This window comes from Micrasema longulum, unplaced genomic scaffold, assembly GCF_059751315.1.
Source record: "Micrasema longulum isolate JH-2025_06_02 unplaced genomic scaffold, ASM5975131v1 h1tg000251l, whole genome shotgun sequence".
NCBI classification, from domain to species: domain Eukaryota; kingdom Metazoa; phylum Arthropoda; class Insecta; order Trichoptera; family Brachycentridae; genus Micrasema; species Micrasema longulum.
This window is the reverse complement of record NW_028277456.1, coordinates 1-17,562: the sequence shown is the minus strand read 5'-3', so window position 1 is coordinate 17,562 and position 17,562 is coordinate 1. Positions and strand designations below refer to the sequence as shown.

The 17,562-nt window shown below is 31.6% G+C and overlaps 1 protein-coding gene across 1 annotated transcript; it reads left to right on the top strand.

Moving 5' to 3' along the window:
* Positions 1 to 3,956: 3,956 nt before the first annotated feature.
* On the top strand, positions 3,957 to 17,478 carry Acsl (Acyl-CoA synthetase long-chain; the record flags this gene model as incomplete). Its single annotated transcript, XM_088223833.1, has 6 exons — positions 3,957 to 4,179; positions 12,072 to 12,207; positions 13,806 to 14,021; positions 15,294 to 15,471; positions 16,119 to 16,370; positions 17,260 to 17,478. Coding segments are annotated over exons 1-6 (1,021 nt in total), but the record flags the coding sequence as incomplete, so codon positions are not given.
* Between the last annotated feature and the right edge of the window lie 84 nt (positions 17,479 to 17,562).

Below are 17,562 nucleotides of genomic sequence, written 5' to 3'. Positions count from 1 at the left end.
TGCGAATCATATTTGCAATTATTTAAAATCGTAGTCCTTTCTATTTTCAAGAAAAAGGAAGTTCTTTGTTTTTTTTTTTTTTTAAATATTTGTTTAAAGATTATTAAACTAAGCCAAAAAACATTTTTTATGTATCGTAGGTATTATTAGATCTTTGATTTTTTTAAAGTTTTGTATTTTTGAAATTACTCCGCGTGTGACGGCTCAAGCTATTTATTTATTAGTACGAAATATTCCCAATCAGCAAAAGTGCTGGTATGAGGGGATATTATATATAATAACACAATAGTTTAAATAAAAATTCAATAAAATAACATCACATATCACTCGTCACACAGGCTGTAAGAACTGTTTTATTTAGGTGTTTTTTTAAGTACGTACATGTTTTGTATATTTTTTAGATCATTAGAAAGTGAATTTTAAAAATTTATTGCTGTATACAAAAAACTGTTTCTTTTTCTGTTGGTCCTAGGTTGTTCGCAAGTTAAATTATTTGATGCTCTTGTATATATTTTATGTATGTTGTAGTTAAAATTAAATTTAATATTTGTCTTTATTTTATTCTTCAGATCTGCCTATTGGTCAGTTGACTTACCGTAAACCGGAAATCTAAAACAAGTATTATCATTGGTTGATTCATAAGAGCTATTGGCGTCGTAATTCGTTTTTTTTTTTCGTACATTTTTAAGAAACTTCGTCGTACAATTTAATGCTCTAATTTTTACCGCTCTTTCGAAAACATTTTTTGTATCCAATTTCCCGTTGGGCTGAACTTCCTCATTATATTATCCGTTTTTATGGTGAAAATGGTAGTAAATATGTGGCAAAATGTGTTTTAAATGTGTGAAATGAAATCTGCAACAACACTACTTTACTATTAAAGCATTATCCAACTTATCATCATGTCCTTGTCATGTACATACATAGTAAATATTGTATTTAGTTAGCTGGTGGTAGAAATTACGTACTCCACAGGATACAATATACCTAGAGCTCAGATGCATTTGGCGTTTAGCCATCTGGTAAAATTTCCAAGGACAAATACTATAGGAATCTATGACATTATAGGCATCGTTAAATATATTTTTTAGAAAAAAATCAACGTGATAAAAATACGAAATACAAAAAATGCACTTTGGCTCATTGCTTGAAGTAATATATTTAAGTACCAAAAAAGATAAAACTAGTAAAAAAATTAAACGAAAGTATATTAGTCCGCCTTTTTATCTAGTGGTAGCGCGTTTGAAACGCACGTCTTAGGTGCCGTGTTGAATTTCCGGCATGGTCGTCGTGAAATATTTATTTGATATGATTTTTTTTACTAAGTACTAGTTATTATTTTTAGAATAATAATGTTTGTGAAACCAAATTATTCTACCAAATCCCAAAAGGAACACTCCCACACTACCAGAAGTCAAACTAGAGGATGGGTCATGGGGTCTACCACAAACTCTGAATTCGGGCAAAGAAATTTCAGGTTTCTGGACCCCAAAATATTCAATATGTTACCCGAACATTGCAAAACCATGGCCCGGATTCGATTTAATAAATTTGTAAAAAATTGGTGACTGGGTTTAGGTAGAGAAAAATCTGAAAATTTACTCAAAAACATTCTTAAATAATAAATGGTATAAATTAATATTGTATAACTGTACAGTAAATTAACTAGCAGGTAGTAATGTTATTGTTTATTTTGCATAAAAATGTCTGCCTTAAAACAGGTTGTACCTAGTTAGGCAGACTAGACATGATCTAGAGAAATCTATTACCTAAGTGTGTGTATAGTAGATAAAGAAATTGTAATTTTTGTTAATAAACCATGATTATTATCATTATTATAACCCCTGGATTTACATGATTCTTTAAGCGTGAAACTGGTCATCTCGCCTTCATGTAAATTACAAATGTTAGCTGACAAGCTTTGATTGGTATACCAATGCAGTGCCTTATGCACCCGTAGGCACGGATAAAGGATTATTATAGTTGAGATTATTTTTTCAGAAAAACCGGTAGGTAGTTGATATGGTAGGTATATTGATTTATTTGTGTTTTTGTACAATTATAATTGCACATTGGCGGGCTTATTGCCAAATGACAATTTCTTCCGACGAACCAATAAAATAACAGGTTTTTTGGATTTTTCGGTTTCAAAACGAATGTGAAAACGAAAATACGGAAAAAAAAACAGATTTTTAAATGAAACTAGCAAAATTAGTATATAAATTTATTGATAAGATATCAGTCTTTATTTGAAAAATTAAATAAAAGGAGAGGACGAGACAAGCGTTTAAGGGGGAAATAGGAATGTTTTTTCAGACGAAATTTATGTAGAAATATCTTTGATACTAGATAATTATTGTTATTTTTCTTTGACATTCACTTCCGTCCACTTCCTCTTGTCGTCTGAGGCGGACCTTTAGATAACATAAATAGTCACTTTTCTAAAAATACGTATTCTTTAAATTTATTTTTCACCATACCTTGTATAAATTCTCTGTGGGTTGATGGATATTTCGAGAACATAGTCCAATAGTCCCGAGTGGCAGGTTGCTAACTTTAGGTTGATCTCAAGATAAATAAGAGTGCACCGAGGAAGCCCTGAAACTTTGTACATTGACACGATAAGGCAGCAATAAGACTGCAAACCCAGTGGACTTATGGTAAAAATGCAGTAAATAAATATTAAGTTTTGGAGCCATTTTCAGTTTGTCGTAAATAATCGTGTTATTAAGTAGGAATCTATACAAAATCAATACGGATGAAGATTTAAAAAAAAATTACGATGATTTTATTTCTAAAATTATTCTCTTTTTATTTCTTTGAAAAAAATCCGTATTTATTTCTTTCTTAAAAAACTTCCTTTTTTAAAATACCAATAGGGACTTTATTAGAGATATTAATATAAATAAATACTAGAGGCAGATACTGAATTATTATTATATTTATTAAATACTCCTCATTTAATAAGCTAATTACCTGCATTATTATGATTAAGTCAAGACCCAGGTGTAGGGGTGAAATTCAATATCGAGATGGCCCTTAGCACATTCAACAAAATGAGAACAATATTCTGCAATGATAAATATAATTTAAAACTTAGGCAGTTGATTTTGAAATTCTACGTTTGGTTTGTTCTGGGCCGCGATTATAATCGAAAGTTAAGGACATCGTGCCTTCACCATGACGTCATAGTTGAAGATAAATTCTCCCGAGCGATTACGGAGATACACTACCGACGCTCCATCTTTATGTTTTCGGTAGGTACATCGATATGCACTAAGGGGACGCGTACGCCACGGCACACAAATCCACGCACTAAAGTGACATACCTTCATTACGACGTCGTAGTTGAAAATTCCGACAGATCGCGAAGATACAAACACTGCCGACCCTTTATTTTTATTTTATTTTTTGCACCACAACAGGCCAGGAGGCCCAATTACAGTACAGAATACCCAGGCTTGAGAAAAATCTCTTTTTTTTTTTTTGTGTTCTCATCGGAATCGAGCCCGGAACCTTCCGTGCGTGACTCGAGCATCTTAATCTCTACACCACGGAAACCTTTATCTTCAAGTTTTGCAGTAGGTACACCGGTATGTACTGAGGGGTCATGTACCCCACGTATCTACATCTACTCGTTAAATGTGACAAATATTTTGTTCCACCGAGCCGTTTTTGCTTTAATTACGTTTTTTTTTATCGCGAGTACCGTCTTTGCCGGCAGAAAATCCAATATTTTTTACCAACAATATTGTAATAAAGATCGCGCCGCGTTATTTTTGTATGATGTTTCCACTATGTTAGATAATATTTGATGCGGTTTGTTTGAATCTTGAAATAGGGCACACGTAAACATATTCTTATTCTCTTCATTTTTTTATAAAGTTTCACATGTGCACTGGAATTAGTTTTCCTGCTATCTCAGCTGATACGGTTTGCAACAAAATCAGCTGCCCACCTCTAGTAAGAACAGTGTCGCGCCAACATCGCGCGTGGTAATCGGTTTACCACATTCGCAACACACTGTTTTTATTTATTTTAAATTTTAATCGCCGCATTAAAAAGTCTTATTTTTTAATACCATTTATTATTGTTACATAATTTTAGTTAAGTTACTTGTGCCGTTTTATCCCGCCTATTGGATTTGAACGAGCTCACGATGTACATCGACGAATCCAAGTGAGTGGATATTATTTTTGGATTTTGCCGCGTGGTCTTCGGGTGACAATAACATGTTTTATTTCGATTGCATTACTTTATTTTTGAAATTCCTCTTATATATTTCAATTCACAATTAGATAATTCGTTAAATTAAAACACCATTTTGGATTAAATTTCTTGGCAGATGATAGTTCGCTTTAGCCTTCGCGTCACATAAATGTGCCAATATTTTTTTAACGTATTTACTTTTAATTTTTAAATATTAAATTTACATTTTTGTAAATAATTTTATTTAAAAAAAAATCCTTTGCTTAAATATCTACGCAGAATCGTCGCATGTACGGAAATCACGCTAAAAAACTTTATAACTCTCGTGTTGTTATTTATGTTTTTTTTTTTTTACTGTAGTTTAATTATTTTTTGCTCTGCTGTGTAGCTGTGTAGCTGTGTCGCTGTTCAGCGTGCTCGGCCAAAAATATTTTTTCTCTGGTGACGTAAATCAGTTGTACGTGTGTACTTTTAAAACTCAAGGACGATAGTAGGTAGTTTTGGATACATAAATTGAAACTCGTTCCTAAAATTTCTTGTTATTCGCCTCGCTAATTTGAGAGTTCAATACACTTTTCCGAACGCAAGTAAATAAAATTATTGTATTGTATTTTTATCCTTATACCTTTGCATTTATTTATTCGGTCCATTTTTGATTTCACTCGTATCGTCATCATCATCATCATTCGATGTCCGCTTCCTGGTTGGAGCGTATGGTGTCCACGAAGAGCCTCCGGGCATCCCGCCAAGTCAGGTTCACGTCCCGAAGTTCTGACATGAGCTGTCTACGAACAGACAGCAGCGGACGTCCAGGACTTCGAGACCCCGCAGTAAAGTGGGCAAGCGTGGTTAAGGCTCTCAGGAGGCATTCTCAGTATATGGCCCGGCCATCTGTATCGCCTCAGCTTTATGACGGTTGTCACCGGAGTTTGCTGCGTCCGTTCTCTTATTTTTTAATTCCTTACAAGGTTAAACCACCGCACACCCGAGGTTCTTCCAAGACATCTTCTCTTCTTTAAACTCATTTTTTTCCCTTTTTTGGGCCCTAGTTAAGTGCCACGATTCGTGTCTGTAGTGGAGAATAGGTGTGATGCAGGCGTAATATAGGCGGCATTTGGTTTTCACTGAATACTAAATATCTGATCTCCAGACAGCCTTCATCCTTTTGAATGCGACGCCTGCTATTCCTAGCCGCACTCCCAGCCATTTTTTAAAGTTGCCGTTTTCCGTAACGTACTCTTAGGTATTCACCTGCAACTTACTGAAAATTTATAAGTGTTTTCAAGCGTTTCCTAACCTGAATACATGTGGATGTTGAATACCAGTGTGTAAAGTTATCACTTAAACAGACCATAAGCCCATTAAAGGCCTAGACTTCCATAGTCCCCTCTCCATCCCTATTCAAATGTCTTGTTTTTATTGTCCTATCTATTTGTAACGTCGAACGAATTATTCAATTATATGTAACAATAATTATTTTTATTCATACTTGTCAATGAAGGTCGTATGCATTTATTTACTGAAGTGGGTAGGTAATAACTTTTGCAACCATTATCTGCAAGTCAGTAATAAGGTAACTCAGTTCTTGTTTTTATATCGCAGAAGTTATTTTTCTTATGCATAAGACTTTTTTTAACGCGTAACAGATGCGTAATAGAGTTTGAAATTGAAATCGCGTTAGTATCGTTAAAGCAGTGACGCAGTTTAAGCATTTTAAAATACAAAAAACGTCGTTTCATTCGTAAATACATTTTTTAAAATCGAATCTAACATTACGAACAATGCGTAATAGAGTTTGAAATCACTTCAGAAAAAGCAGTAGTAACCAATACGTAATTCGAACATTTTTTATTAACCTTATTTTTTTTTAACCATATTGATTTTTATTAATTGAATCGGGTTGTGGTTCCGTGGCTAGTGTCGCGGACTTACGGATCAGAGGTCCGAGGTTCGAACCCCACTTGACCCCAACTTTATATCCATTTTCTAATAGCGAGTTATTTACAACTCGTTAAAAGTGGCCCCAAAATTTAAATATATGGGTAAATCATAAGAACGCTAATATTTATTTTTAAAAAAAACCTTTCCGAGCCTGAAGGTGAAAAAATCCGTGAGTTTTTATAAAACTGAGTGAGTATGTATAAAACTGTTTTATAATATTTCGACTTTTCTGCGAAATTCATACTTTTTTTTATAAAATACTGTTGCTAGAGAATGCTATATGGCATCGCGCTCCTCTCTCTGCCACACGTTGAACAACATGTATCTTAAATCTCGTTACGTGTTAGCGCGACGGTACGCGGGGATTTAGGAGCGGGAATGAATGTAAAATGTAAACCGCGAAATCCGTTTTTTTGTGTTTATGGCTGGAAATTTGCGCCTTAATAGTAAAACGTACACGTGCTATCTGACCAATATATCAAATATTATTAAACCGTAAAGCGATGAATTGTATTGTTTGCTGTATGCACGGGGGGAAAGCAAAGAAAATTGTGAATTATTGTTGAAAGAATTAGGCAGAAAAATATTTCAATGATTTTGAAACATTCTTAACATTACGGAATAGGATTACGCAAAAAATTAAATCAATATAATGAATTTTAGCATTTTAGTATGTTTTTTCGTGCCAGAAGAGGTAGTAATCTTTATTTTAACAAACAAGTTAAAATATGCTACCTGGGGTGCTATTCTGAACCAATTTCGCGACACGAGAAAAACTCTTTTCTCGTGCCGCGAGAGTGGTTCAGAATAGCACCCCTGGCGGGACTTTAGATACCACATTCAGGCCGGGAAGGGTTAAAAAAAAAAAAAAATTATGTAGGTACATTTTTACTATTTTCACAAATGTAACACAAAATATTATAGTAAAAGCAGTAAGATAGTGAAAATATTTTTTAAGTAAAATGAACAACATTTTATTTGTATGTACATGTTTTCTTAAAACCCTTTTTTTATATATATATATATTTTTTAATCTGTTCTATATCATAATCTGAGACTTAAATAAATCAAGCTATCGAAAAATAGTAAATTGTAACTACCTTATCATTTTTTATTAGTCCTATAAGTCGTCTCATCTGTTTATATTTAGTCTTATTAATTTGATTCCGATTTAGACAAATTAACGTACACTTTAAAAATGATTATTTTATGCTATGTTAATCAACAAATTGACATATATTACAAGAGAGATGGAGAATATTTTTGAAAAGGGAATATGGAAAATAAGTCTTGGCAATCTCATTAAGAATTACAAAACATTAAATCACCGATACCGTTCAAAGTAGGTTTGAGGTCTTGGATTAGTATGGAAGGAGTACTTTGAAAAAAAAATAAAAAATTATAATGAAATACTTCAAATAAGTCCTGTCTTTTGTTCTATCAGCATAAGTTAATCTTGTTTTTTTTTTCTTTTTTCTTTCTTCATGGTTATGTCATACCATATTTATATGCTATAAACTTTTAAATCATTAAAAAAGGAATGGCCCACGCTTAGACGCTGAAGTTGTGGGCAATTTTTCCAAATTATGTTATAGCTTAATTTTAAGATGTATTTTTAAAGTGTATTTTTAAAGTGTATTTTTGTAATTAAAATTCTATGTAAATACATGTATGGAAAAATAAAAAAATATAAAAAATTGAAATGTCATATTTACTTTCAACACATACATGTTAAACCATTTGGCAAAAATCGGCGGAAAATGAGATAAAAATAATTTTAACTAATATCACTCTTATCTCCTAAAATATCAGTTATTTTTTAATGAAATTTCGAATACACACTTACCATATTATACTGCTCTCTAATGTCATATTATTTGTTTAGAACCAATTGTTAAACATAACAAATGCACATAGTAGCAATTACATATTCATAAGAATATTCGACAAGAAAAAATATTCTCCATTATTCAAAACTGAAATTTTAAAACCGATCTCCAAGATGGATCATAGTAGATTACTAATATCTAAAAAATTATATTTTTATCTACTTATTTCACAATTTATTGCACCGTTTGCATACCAGGATCAGACGAGTATCGGATACTGCCTGCAGCTTGCTGCAGGCTAATTCTGTCACAATTCTGTTTCGTAAGTTTATTCGTTTGTCATAATATCTATCTCACTTTAACGCATTTAAAATCACATTTCTCTCTCATTCCCTCTCATATGATACGAATGAATTTACGAAACTAATTAGTTGGAGAATAAGGCCACTGTGCTAGCTTGCATGCACCCTGCGCCGCACAAGTGCGAAGAATGTATCCGATCCTTTTGTCTTCTCGCTCACTTACATAAAGATAATCCAATAAGAGATGAGAGTCAGGCACGTGCGGTGAATATTATCAGTAGGGATGCGGACAAAAAATAATCATGACCTTACTTTTAGTAGGCATCACTGCAGACTATAGTTGTCAAATAAATATCGCACCTCTGGAAGAACAATGACGCAAGTGTGAATAACGACATTTTACAGAAAACACATTTAAACATTAAAAAATATTTTGAACTTAAGTCATAGTCTAAATTGTAACTATATTAACGATTACTTATGCACATCTGATTGTTTATGTTTTTAGCCATATAAATACGCCTTTTTATATTTTATAAGTTCAATTATATCATTGTTCTGCTAGAATTTTGCAAGTATATCAATTATATCATTGTTCTGCTAGAATTTTGCAAGTAAATCAATTATGTCAATAAATAATCGTAAGAAATTTGGAAGAAAATTAAAGTTGGTTGTGTTTTTATATATAATTTTAATTAGAATCATAAAATTGTTTTAAAAGGCTCTTATGTATAACAAAAAAAATAAAAGATTTTGTCAAGCACAGCCTGTTTGGAAAGAGCTACTATAGAGTCGAAGAATGTTTGCGGGACAAGACAGCTTGGCATCTTGGCATCTTGGCATCTTGGCATGACTTGGATTTTACTTTTTTTATATAAATTGTGTTGTTGATTCAAATTTATTAGTTTGATAGGTTTAATTTACTAATTATTGATTTATATTTTATAGATATAATTTTATTGATGAATCTAAGAGATTTGATGAATCCTATATAAAGAATAATAATAATATAAAAACAATGATTAAAAAAAGGTATTACGTTAATTGTCATTAGCTGTTGCAGGTGTTCCAATGTGTACATCACATTCATTTACTAAAATTGTAAAACAATATAAATTTGACAAATAACAATAAAATTTTATAAATTGTAAGCGAACATTACTTTGAGTATTGCATATTTTAGTGCACACAGCTTTGCCTGTTTTCTCAACATGCCTGTTTTCTCAACTTGCCTTAATAAGGTAACTTCTATTCAGCGGCGTGCATTCCATATAGGCAAATAAGCAGTGCCCCCCTTACTAGATTATCATAAAAACTATTAATTATATCAAAAATTAAATGTAAAGTATATTAGAAGTTTTTTGAAGAATTCAAATAATGGTCGCATCGTACCGACCGGCGCGCCGCCATTGGCCAGTGGTGGTACAAACTACAAATGCCTGCTTTACTTCCTCCTATGGGAGTTCGTTTTTACACAAAAAAATGTGTTATCTTTCATTTTATTTCAGTTGGAAATGCGTATTAGCGATTGTTTGGCAGTGCTTTTTATCGAAAGAACAAACAACCGCATTAATGCCATCTTGTGGTTTCTTAAATCAAAAATAAGAAAACATTGTTAAATATCAAATTGATTCTTTTATATAATACGTCGTGATCGTAGAACAAAGATGGATGTGCGAAAAATGCGACTTTGACTTTCTTTAGTATTTGATCTTGAAAAGGTTTAATAAAAACTTTATATTCCAGATTTTAACAAAATTAAATATACATAACTAACCCAAGTATCAAATGATGAACTTTTGTATTTATGAAGTTGTGATATAAAGTGTCAAAAAGCTTCATCCGCTCTCATGTAAAGTTGAAGAAAACCACATGCGTCATTGTTCTACAATCATGACAAATAGATAATATTGTCCTGTGTTCATTTTGCCAAAAAAAAGAGTAATGGAAAAATGTGATAGCGCTGGTGAAGGCAATGTGTTTTGAACCATTTCAAATGTGTTTTCTAGGTTAACTTTTATTGCCATAAAATGTAACAATTATTATTAATTTTGCGATATTTTCATAACTCCAAAATACTACTATAGATCGGCTTACAAAATATATTTATATCAATTATGATTCTACAGCAAAAAACATTGAGTTTTCTCGTGTTGCAAGTTCTGGTTCTAGTTGAACAGGATTGTTTTTAATAAATGATTTGGATATTTGATGTGACATAGCTAATTTCAACATCGACTACAAACCAACAACATAGAGATCATAACACTTGTGTGACGTTGTCTGAATAAAGTTGTCTAGTAAAATTTATCACTTGTATACAAAATGTAGTATGTTATTTTTCTACGGTCTTCCCTGGTTAAAAACTTTGCGGGCAACTGCATCTATTTTCGCTTTAAGGTCTTATTAAATTGAAATCTCGCAGTCGTACCACTTATTACAGACTACATACAACTTCCACAGTTAATTTTGCATACGTTTGAATGTCTTTAGGTCAGCATATTATATAAATGAAATACACACACTAGCAACTTAATATTATTCAACATAATATTATTTTGTATGAACAAGTGTATTGTAACTAGTAGGATTATTTTATTTATGCAAAATTCAAGCGAAGATTATAAATCTTCAGAAAAATGATTAATCTAATAATAATAACTTATGAATATCCTGTTTTTTTGTTTACATAACAATTTCGATTTTTAGCACATTTTTTGTTGTTAAATCTTTTAGTAATTTTAATATATTATATATAATCGCAATAGATTCACTCATAGAGATGAATCTTTTGGCATATGTGAACAAGGTATGAAAAAAGAAACCTGTTTAATTTATTTACAAAAAAGGCTGTTTGATTACTTATGGTATCTTTAGAAACCTTGTATGCTCTATAACTGGTCCACAACTGGGTTGCGATAATTGTCTGCGACTTATGGATTTACAATCTTAATTGAAATTATGTTTAATCGAGATTTTTTTAGTAATATAACATGTATATATTAAATTACTTTATAAAAGATGACTCGCTTTTTTTGCGAAACCTTCATAATTCTCAAAACTTTGCTCCAAACCTTAGCAAAAAATTTCCTTAATTTAATTTCCCTTAAATTATTAAAACCTGCATTATTTATCCGGAAATGGTAGTTCCCTAAGGATATGTCTTATTAATGGAGGCTGTAAAATACTACAAAATGTTATTGCGAAGCCACTTGCAAAATCTAGATATACAAATTTAATTTTATGGATGTGAACTTTTGTTAAATCTATTCAATAATTTTATAGGTTTATTGAAGAGACTGCTACTATATAGTAATATTTGCCAAATATTGTATGCCTAGATGTGTGATTTGAAAATGTAAAATTAAGTTAGGAAATAGCAAAGCAAAATAGGTAAAAAAAACATGTAACATACAGTATTTTCCATACAATATATTTTCTTCTCACACAAAATAAGTTTTTTTCTGCAAAAATTAGACTTAATGATAATTGTAACATAACATAGAAACACCATTGCAATACAAACAAAATATAAACTTAAAACTTTACACAGTTTTGAATATTGACGTTCAGGGGGCATTAATTAATATATTGATTAATTAAAACCCACCATGATTGGTCACCTCCATACGAAAAATCCTGGAGATCTTTATGTATGTCTGGTAAATGTTCACAAATTGATAATCTATGTATTTCTAAACCAAAACAAATTTTACTAAAAACTGTATCATTATCTATTATGTCATGCTTTTAAGGTTAATAATATATTTTTTTTCTTTTTCATTTCTAGTGTAGAAAGTTTGTGGGTGTCGACTGCTATTGGTGCCATAAAGGCTATTGTTTTCTTCTGCGATTTAATCACTTTCCCCGTCCACCTGGTGCTGCAAAGGCCATGGCAGAAAAGAGCCATGTCACGCAGGGTAAAGGTTAGTAACGGAATAGTATTTATCCTTTAAGTAGAATTTTAAGATCAGTTGCATTTAAAGAGATTGATGAATTAAATAAGTTTAACAATTAGAGATAGAAATTAAAATTTCTATTTTCTAACTCTGTTAAGTCCAAATAAATATAGCTTTTTTATTTAATAAATAATTCCCCTTCTTCGTTACAAAATAATTATTTAATTCAATCATCCTGACTTAAATAGCTTATTCTTTCTCAACCTTGTATATAGAAACAAAATTGTTTGCATTGTAATTTTTTTTTTAAATGCATTATTTATTTTAAATATTGTTTAATTGAACGGGGCGATGGTTCAGTCCGCGGGATCTTTTGATCTGGCCTGCAAAAAAGTGGAATTTTTTGATCATATTGAAATTGTGTGTGATTAATGTTTTTTTTTTTTCGTATTCCAAGAATATAAAATGGTTTCCCGTGCTTGACCCTAGATAAACAATATTATCAGCGAGCTACTATTTTATAAAAAAGTACTAAAAGATACTATGTTATTTTCAATTGTAACAAGATGGAGCTTTTCACTTAGGGCCATTAATTAGCATTACATATGAACATTTTTTATCTGGGTGATTTTTATTTGTGAGTATAAAAAACAAAGGAAATTAATATATAATTCTAGTAAAAACAATTGGTCTTGGTATTCAGTTGTTAATAATGCTCTTGATTTAAAAAAAATTAATTACTGTCATTTATTTTTGTACATTGTTCGCCTACTACTAGAACCTATACATGTTTGGTGTGTGGATGGTTATTTTATATATATTCTGGCTTGCGACTCTGTGGAATATTGGCAATCTAACCCTTACTACAACAAGGTTCCCCGCACCTGGTCTACTATGAGTTTCCTTATTTTACAATGAGTTTGAAAAGTCAACGCGCTACATAATATTAAATCGTAAGATTCGCAGATGCGAGGCCAAGTTGAAGTACTGTGCGCTTACATTGCAAACCACATTTTCAATACCTGATTGATTTTGTAAAGAATCTAGTATTGAACATTCTGCATCATTAAAAATAAGCATGTTTTTTATTTATTTTTGCAGGATGCATTTCCCATAAATACATAATGCCAACTCACAACAATAAGATTACTTATTGTTTTGAATTGAACAAATTATTTTGTTTTGCTTACAAATGAAATTAAAGATGGGCTGCATTACAATAGCTCTTTACTACGTTAAATACAATATTTATGTATGGTCCTAAAAATAGCATGTTGTAGGATGATGTATTCAAGAGCAATAAACAATGATTTAATAAGTACTGGTGTTCACACACGGTGAGTGTGTTCTGCAAATGGGCCACCAGAGTACATTGGGGCAAATTGATATCAGATTGTTTTCATGGACATTGACCAATATGCATTTACATTAATCTTAAATGTAAATTGATTCATAATAATGTTTATATTTTGCAATCGATAACAAATTAATTACTTTTTGAGGACTTTCAAATTTTGAGTTAACTCACGTTAATTTATTTATCTTTATACTATTTTCACACTTTTTAAATAAACACATCTCATACAGTGGTCTCTTTATCAATTGTTTATTATGTTTCTTTCCAGGCGAAGGTGGTGGAGAAGGACGACTCGTCCATCGTGGTGCGTGCGCTTGCGCCGCCCAGCGAGACCACGGTGTGGCTCGTGAGGGAGGGGGTCGACACCATGGACCGCATGCTGCGCACCGTGGCGCGCACGCATGATCAGCGCCGCTGTCTCGGAACTCGCCAGATCCTGAATGAGGAGGACGAGGTCCAGCCCAACGGAAGGATCTTCAAGAAGGTAACTTCATCCGTACAGGAAATGCGGTCCTTGTCTATAGATACCCACCATTGGCGTGGAGTCTCTATTTTTTATTAAAATTTCTTTCTGATACTCTTTCTTAAAAATGAAATCAAAATCTGTTAGGTTTTGGGGAAGGGAAAATAGGAATATGAGACCTCCATTTTGTCAATTTTAGTTAAGCATAATCAGTCTGATGTACAGTTCTCTTTTTTGCACAGTATAGTTCTCGGGGAGGCATCTCCGAGAGAGTAAATAACTGTATTCAAATACCTATTCATCAAACCGCTCATCCTCTTCTTGGTTTCTCTTTCTCTCTCCTTCCAATAAACTGCCAAAATATCTCAACCGACAATTTTAGCCACATAAACTTTTAAATCAGTATTAAAAGATCATTGTTTACTTCGAATCTATAAAGACTACATTTTTAAACAATGTTTCTGCTTCTCAAAATATACCGTATTTTACTGATGAACGCATCGAACCATAAAACACTCCCTTAAATTTATCTTTCAATTTGAAGAAAAAAAAAGTTTTGGATGAAAATATGCATTGAACCATAAGACCCACCTCAATTTTTGATTAAATTTTTAGATTATAATAATAAAAATACTTTATAGTTTTATTCCACTTTTATTTATAATTATTTTATAAAAAATTTTACTAGTGACCGGGTTTCGTCGTGACCGACATCGTCAGACTGGTGTCGGTCACGACGAAACCCGGTCACTGTTAAAAAAAATTATAAAATAATTATAAATAAAAGTGGAATAAAACTATAAAGTATTTTTATTATTATTATTAAAATGCAGTTCCACCAAGAAATGTCAGTAGAAAAACTCAATAAATTTTTAGAGTAAAAAAGTGCATCTTATTGTCTGAAAAATACAGTAAGTATGAGGTGTAGAACATTTGGTAATATGTTATATTAACTGTTATAACAAAAGGAGCAACAGGACAACATAATTATATATATTACATACATATATAAAATATTATATTCACAATTCTTTTTATAAGACATTTTATTGAGAGACTGTATATTTTGTGGGATTATATGTAAATTTAAGAATATTTGTTATAAAAAAAATATCAGGTAAGACATTACTCGCCATTGTTGTGTTGTACACAAGAATGCCTTTTTCTTTTATGTAATGGGAAACATGATTTAAAAAAGAAAAAACTGTAGTGTAAGTTTAAGCTTCTTCCAAATAAGTTCTTCTTCTTCTTAGTATGACCTGAACTGTCTATAACATTTTTTTTTCAACACAGTACAATATGGGTGAATACCAGTGGAAGACGTTTGCCGATGTGGAACGATTAGCCGGATTCTTCGGCAGCGGTCTTCGGGAGCTTGGGAATAAGCCCCGAGAGAATATTGTCATCTTTGCAGAGACTCGTGCCGAGTGGATGATTGCTGCTCATGGTTGCTTCAGGCAGAGCATTCCAGGTCAGTAACATCAATTTACACACCTACCTAATATTAATTTACCTGTGTATGATGTCCTTTTCCAGTACTAATGTTAAGTGTGAAAATCACTAACGAGAACCTTTTGACAGTTATTAGCAAATGTATACTATTTTGTGAGCTGACAATAGAGTATCCTATATCATCTTAACAATAAATTAAATTACGAATTTTGTCTTTTTAAGAAATCAGTTAGTTATTTCCTATACTTGTGTTCCTCGAAGAAAGTATTAGAGTCATCAAATTAAATATATCTATCTTCGCTGTTCAGATAAGTATAATTGTACCTTTCTTGTTTTCTTGCTACTAAACTATGTGTTTTTTTTTTCTTTTAAATTAAGCCTCGTGTATATTTTAATTATTAATTTTAATGTGGGAAAACTGAAAATAATGCAAAAATATTTTACTTTAAATAAAAGTTCCAGGAGTGTGACTGTTTATTTTTATGTATTTTTATTTATTTACAAAAAAAATGCTGACTCGTATTTTAAATGAACTTTTTTAAATATCCAATAATGCTAATTTTAATTTATTTGTCTAATATGATCTCCGCTAATTATGAAGTTTACTCCTCATAATTTTTCTAACTGTATAGTTTGAATAACCGTAAAACTCATTTATGCTTTCAGTTGTCACCATATATGCGACGTTAGGAGATGACGCTATCGCTCACGGAGTGAATGAGACCGAAGTGACAACAGTTATCACCACTCATGATCTGTTACCCAAGTTTAAGAATATCCTGCCCAACACACCACGGATCAAGACTCTCATCTACATTGAAGATCAGATCATGCCAACTGATACCAAAGGATTCAAGGACGGCATCAAAATCATTTCATACTCTGATGTTCTCAAACTAGGGAAGACATCCACTATCAGTAAGTGATAAAATTCTCTAAAGAAAAATGGATTTATACACATTTTTAATTAAAAAATCTTTATCATGTACACAGTTAAAATTTTAATTAAGATTTTAGAAACACATTCTTATTTTTTTGTCATCCGATAAAATAGAATCATAACTCCAAAAGCAGGTTTCCTAGGAGAGCCAAAAAACTAAATTAACAAGTCTTAAAACCATGTTTATTTCATAGAGTTTTTTCTTTTCACCTTTTAACTCTTTATAGGACACTTAGAACAAAGTGGTACATACATGCAACCAAAATTGAGGTCTTTATTTTCTATAATTTTTTATTAATAATAAGTCTTGTCACAAGAGTATCGTTATAACATACACCGTTAGATCGGCCTACCACTCAGATTTTCAAATGCAATATGTTTAGTATCTTAAAAAAATAACATATGGATTTTATAAGATTTGCAAGATGTAAATTAACTCAAAATATGTGTCTTATAAAGGGTTATAAAGCAATGCTGATTTGTCATATATTTTTTTAAAGAAAATCGATTGCCATAAATAAAATAGTACAAATTTGACATGTCATATAGCCATCAAGCGGGTGGGTAAATAGTAAAACTAGAATTTTGTGAGTTTTTAAGGATATTATAAAAGTATTTTGTATAATTAATTTTGTATACTTAGTTAAAAATCTGTTTTTTTTTTTTTATATGACTCTATTTTATCAAATGTCTGATATGTACATGCATACAAGATAAATATTTGGCATTGTTACCTTAAATAATGTCCACCTTCGCAGCTATGGGGTATTTTTCATTAGCAATACCTTCTGTTATAACTTGTACTAATATTTTTTACTATTGATATCATGTCTTTCATCTACATTTTACAATGTGTTTATATTACAGCTTCAGTACCTCCGAGTCCCACAGACACCGCCATCATCATGTACACGTCGGGTTCCACGGGAGTTCCCAAAGGAGTGATCCTGTCCCACCAGAACTTGCTGGCAACAATGAAGGCATTTGCCGATGTAGTTCCCATAATGCCAAATGATATTCTAATGGGTTTCCTCCCTTTGGCTCACGTTTTTGAACTCCTTGCAGAGAGCTTGTGCTTACTCACTGGTAATTAACAGATTTACATACTTTACACATTATTTGAACCCGTAAGACAGTTTTTTATATTTTTAAAGTAATCCATTGGAAATA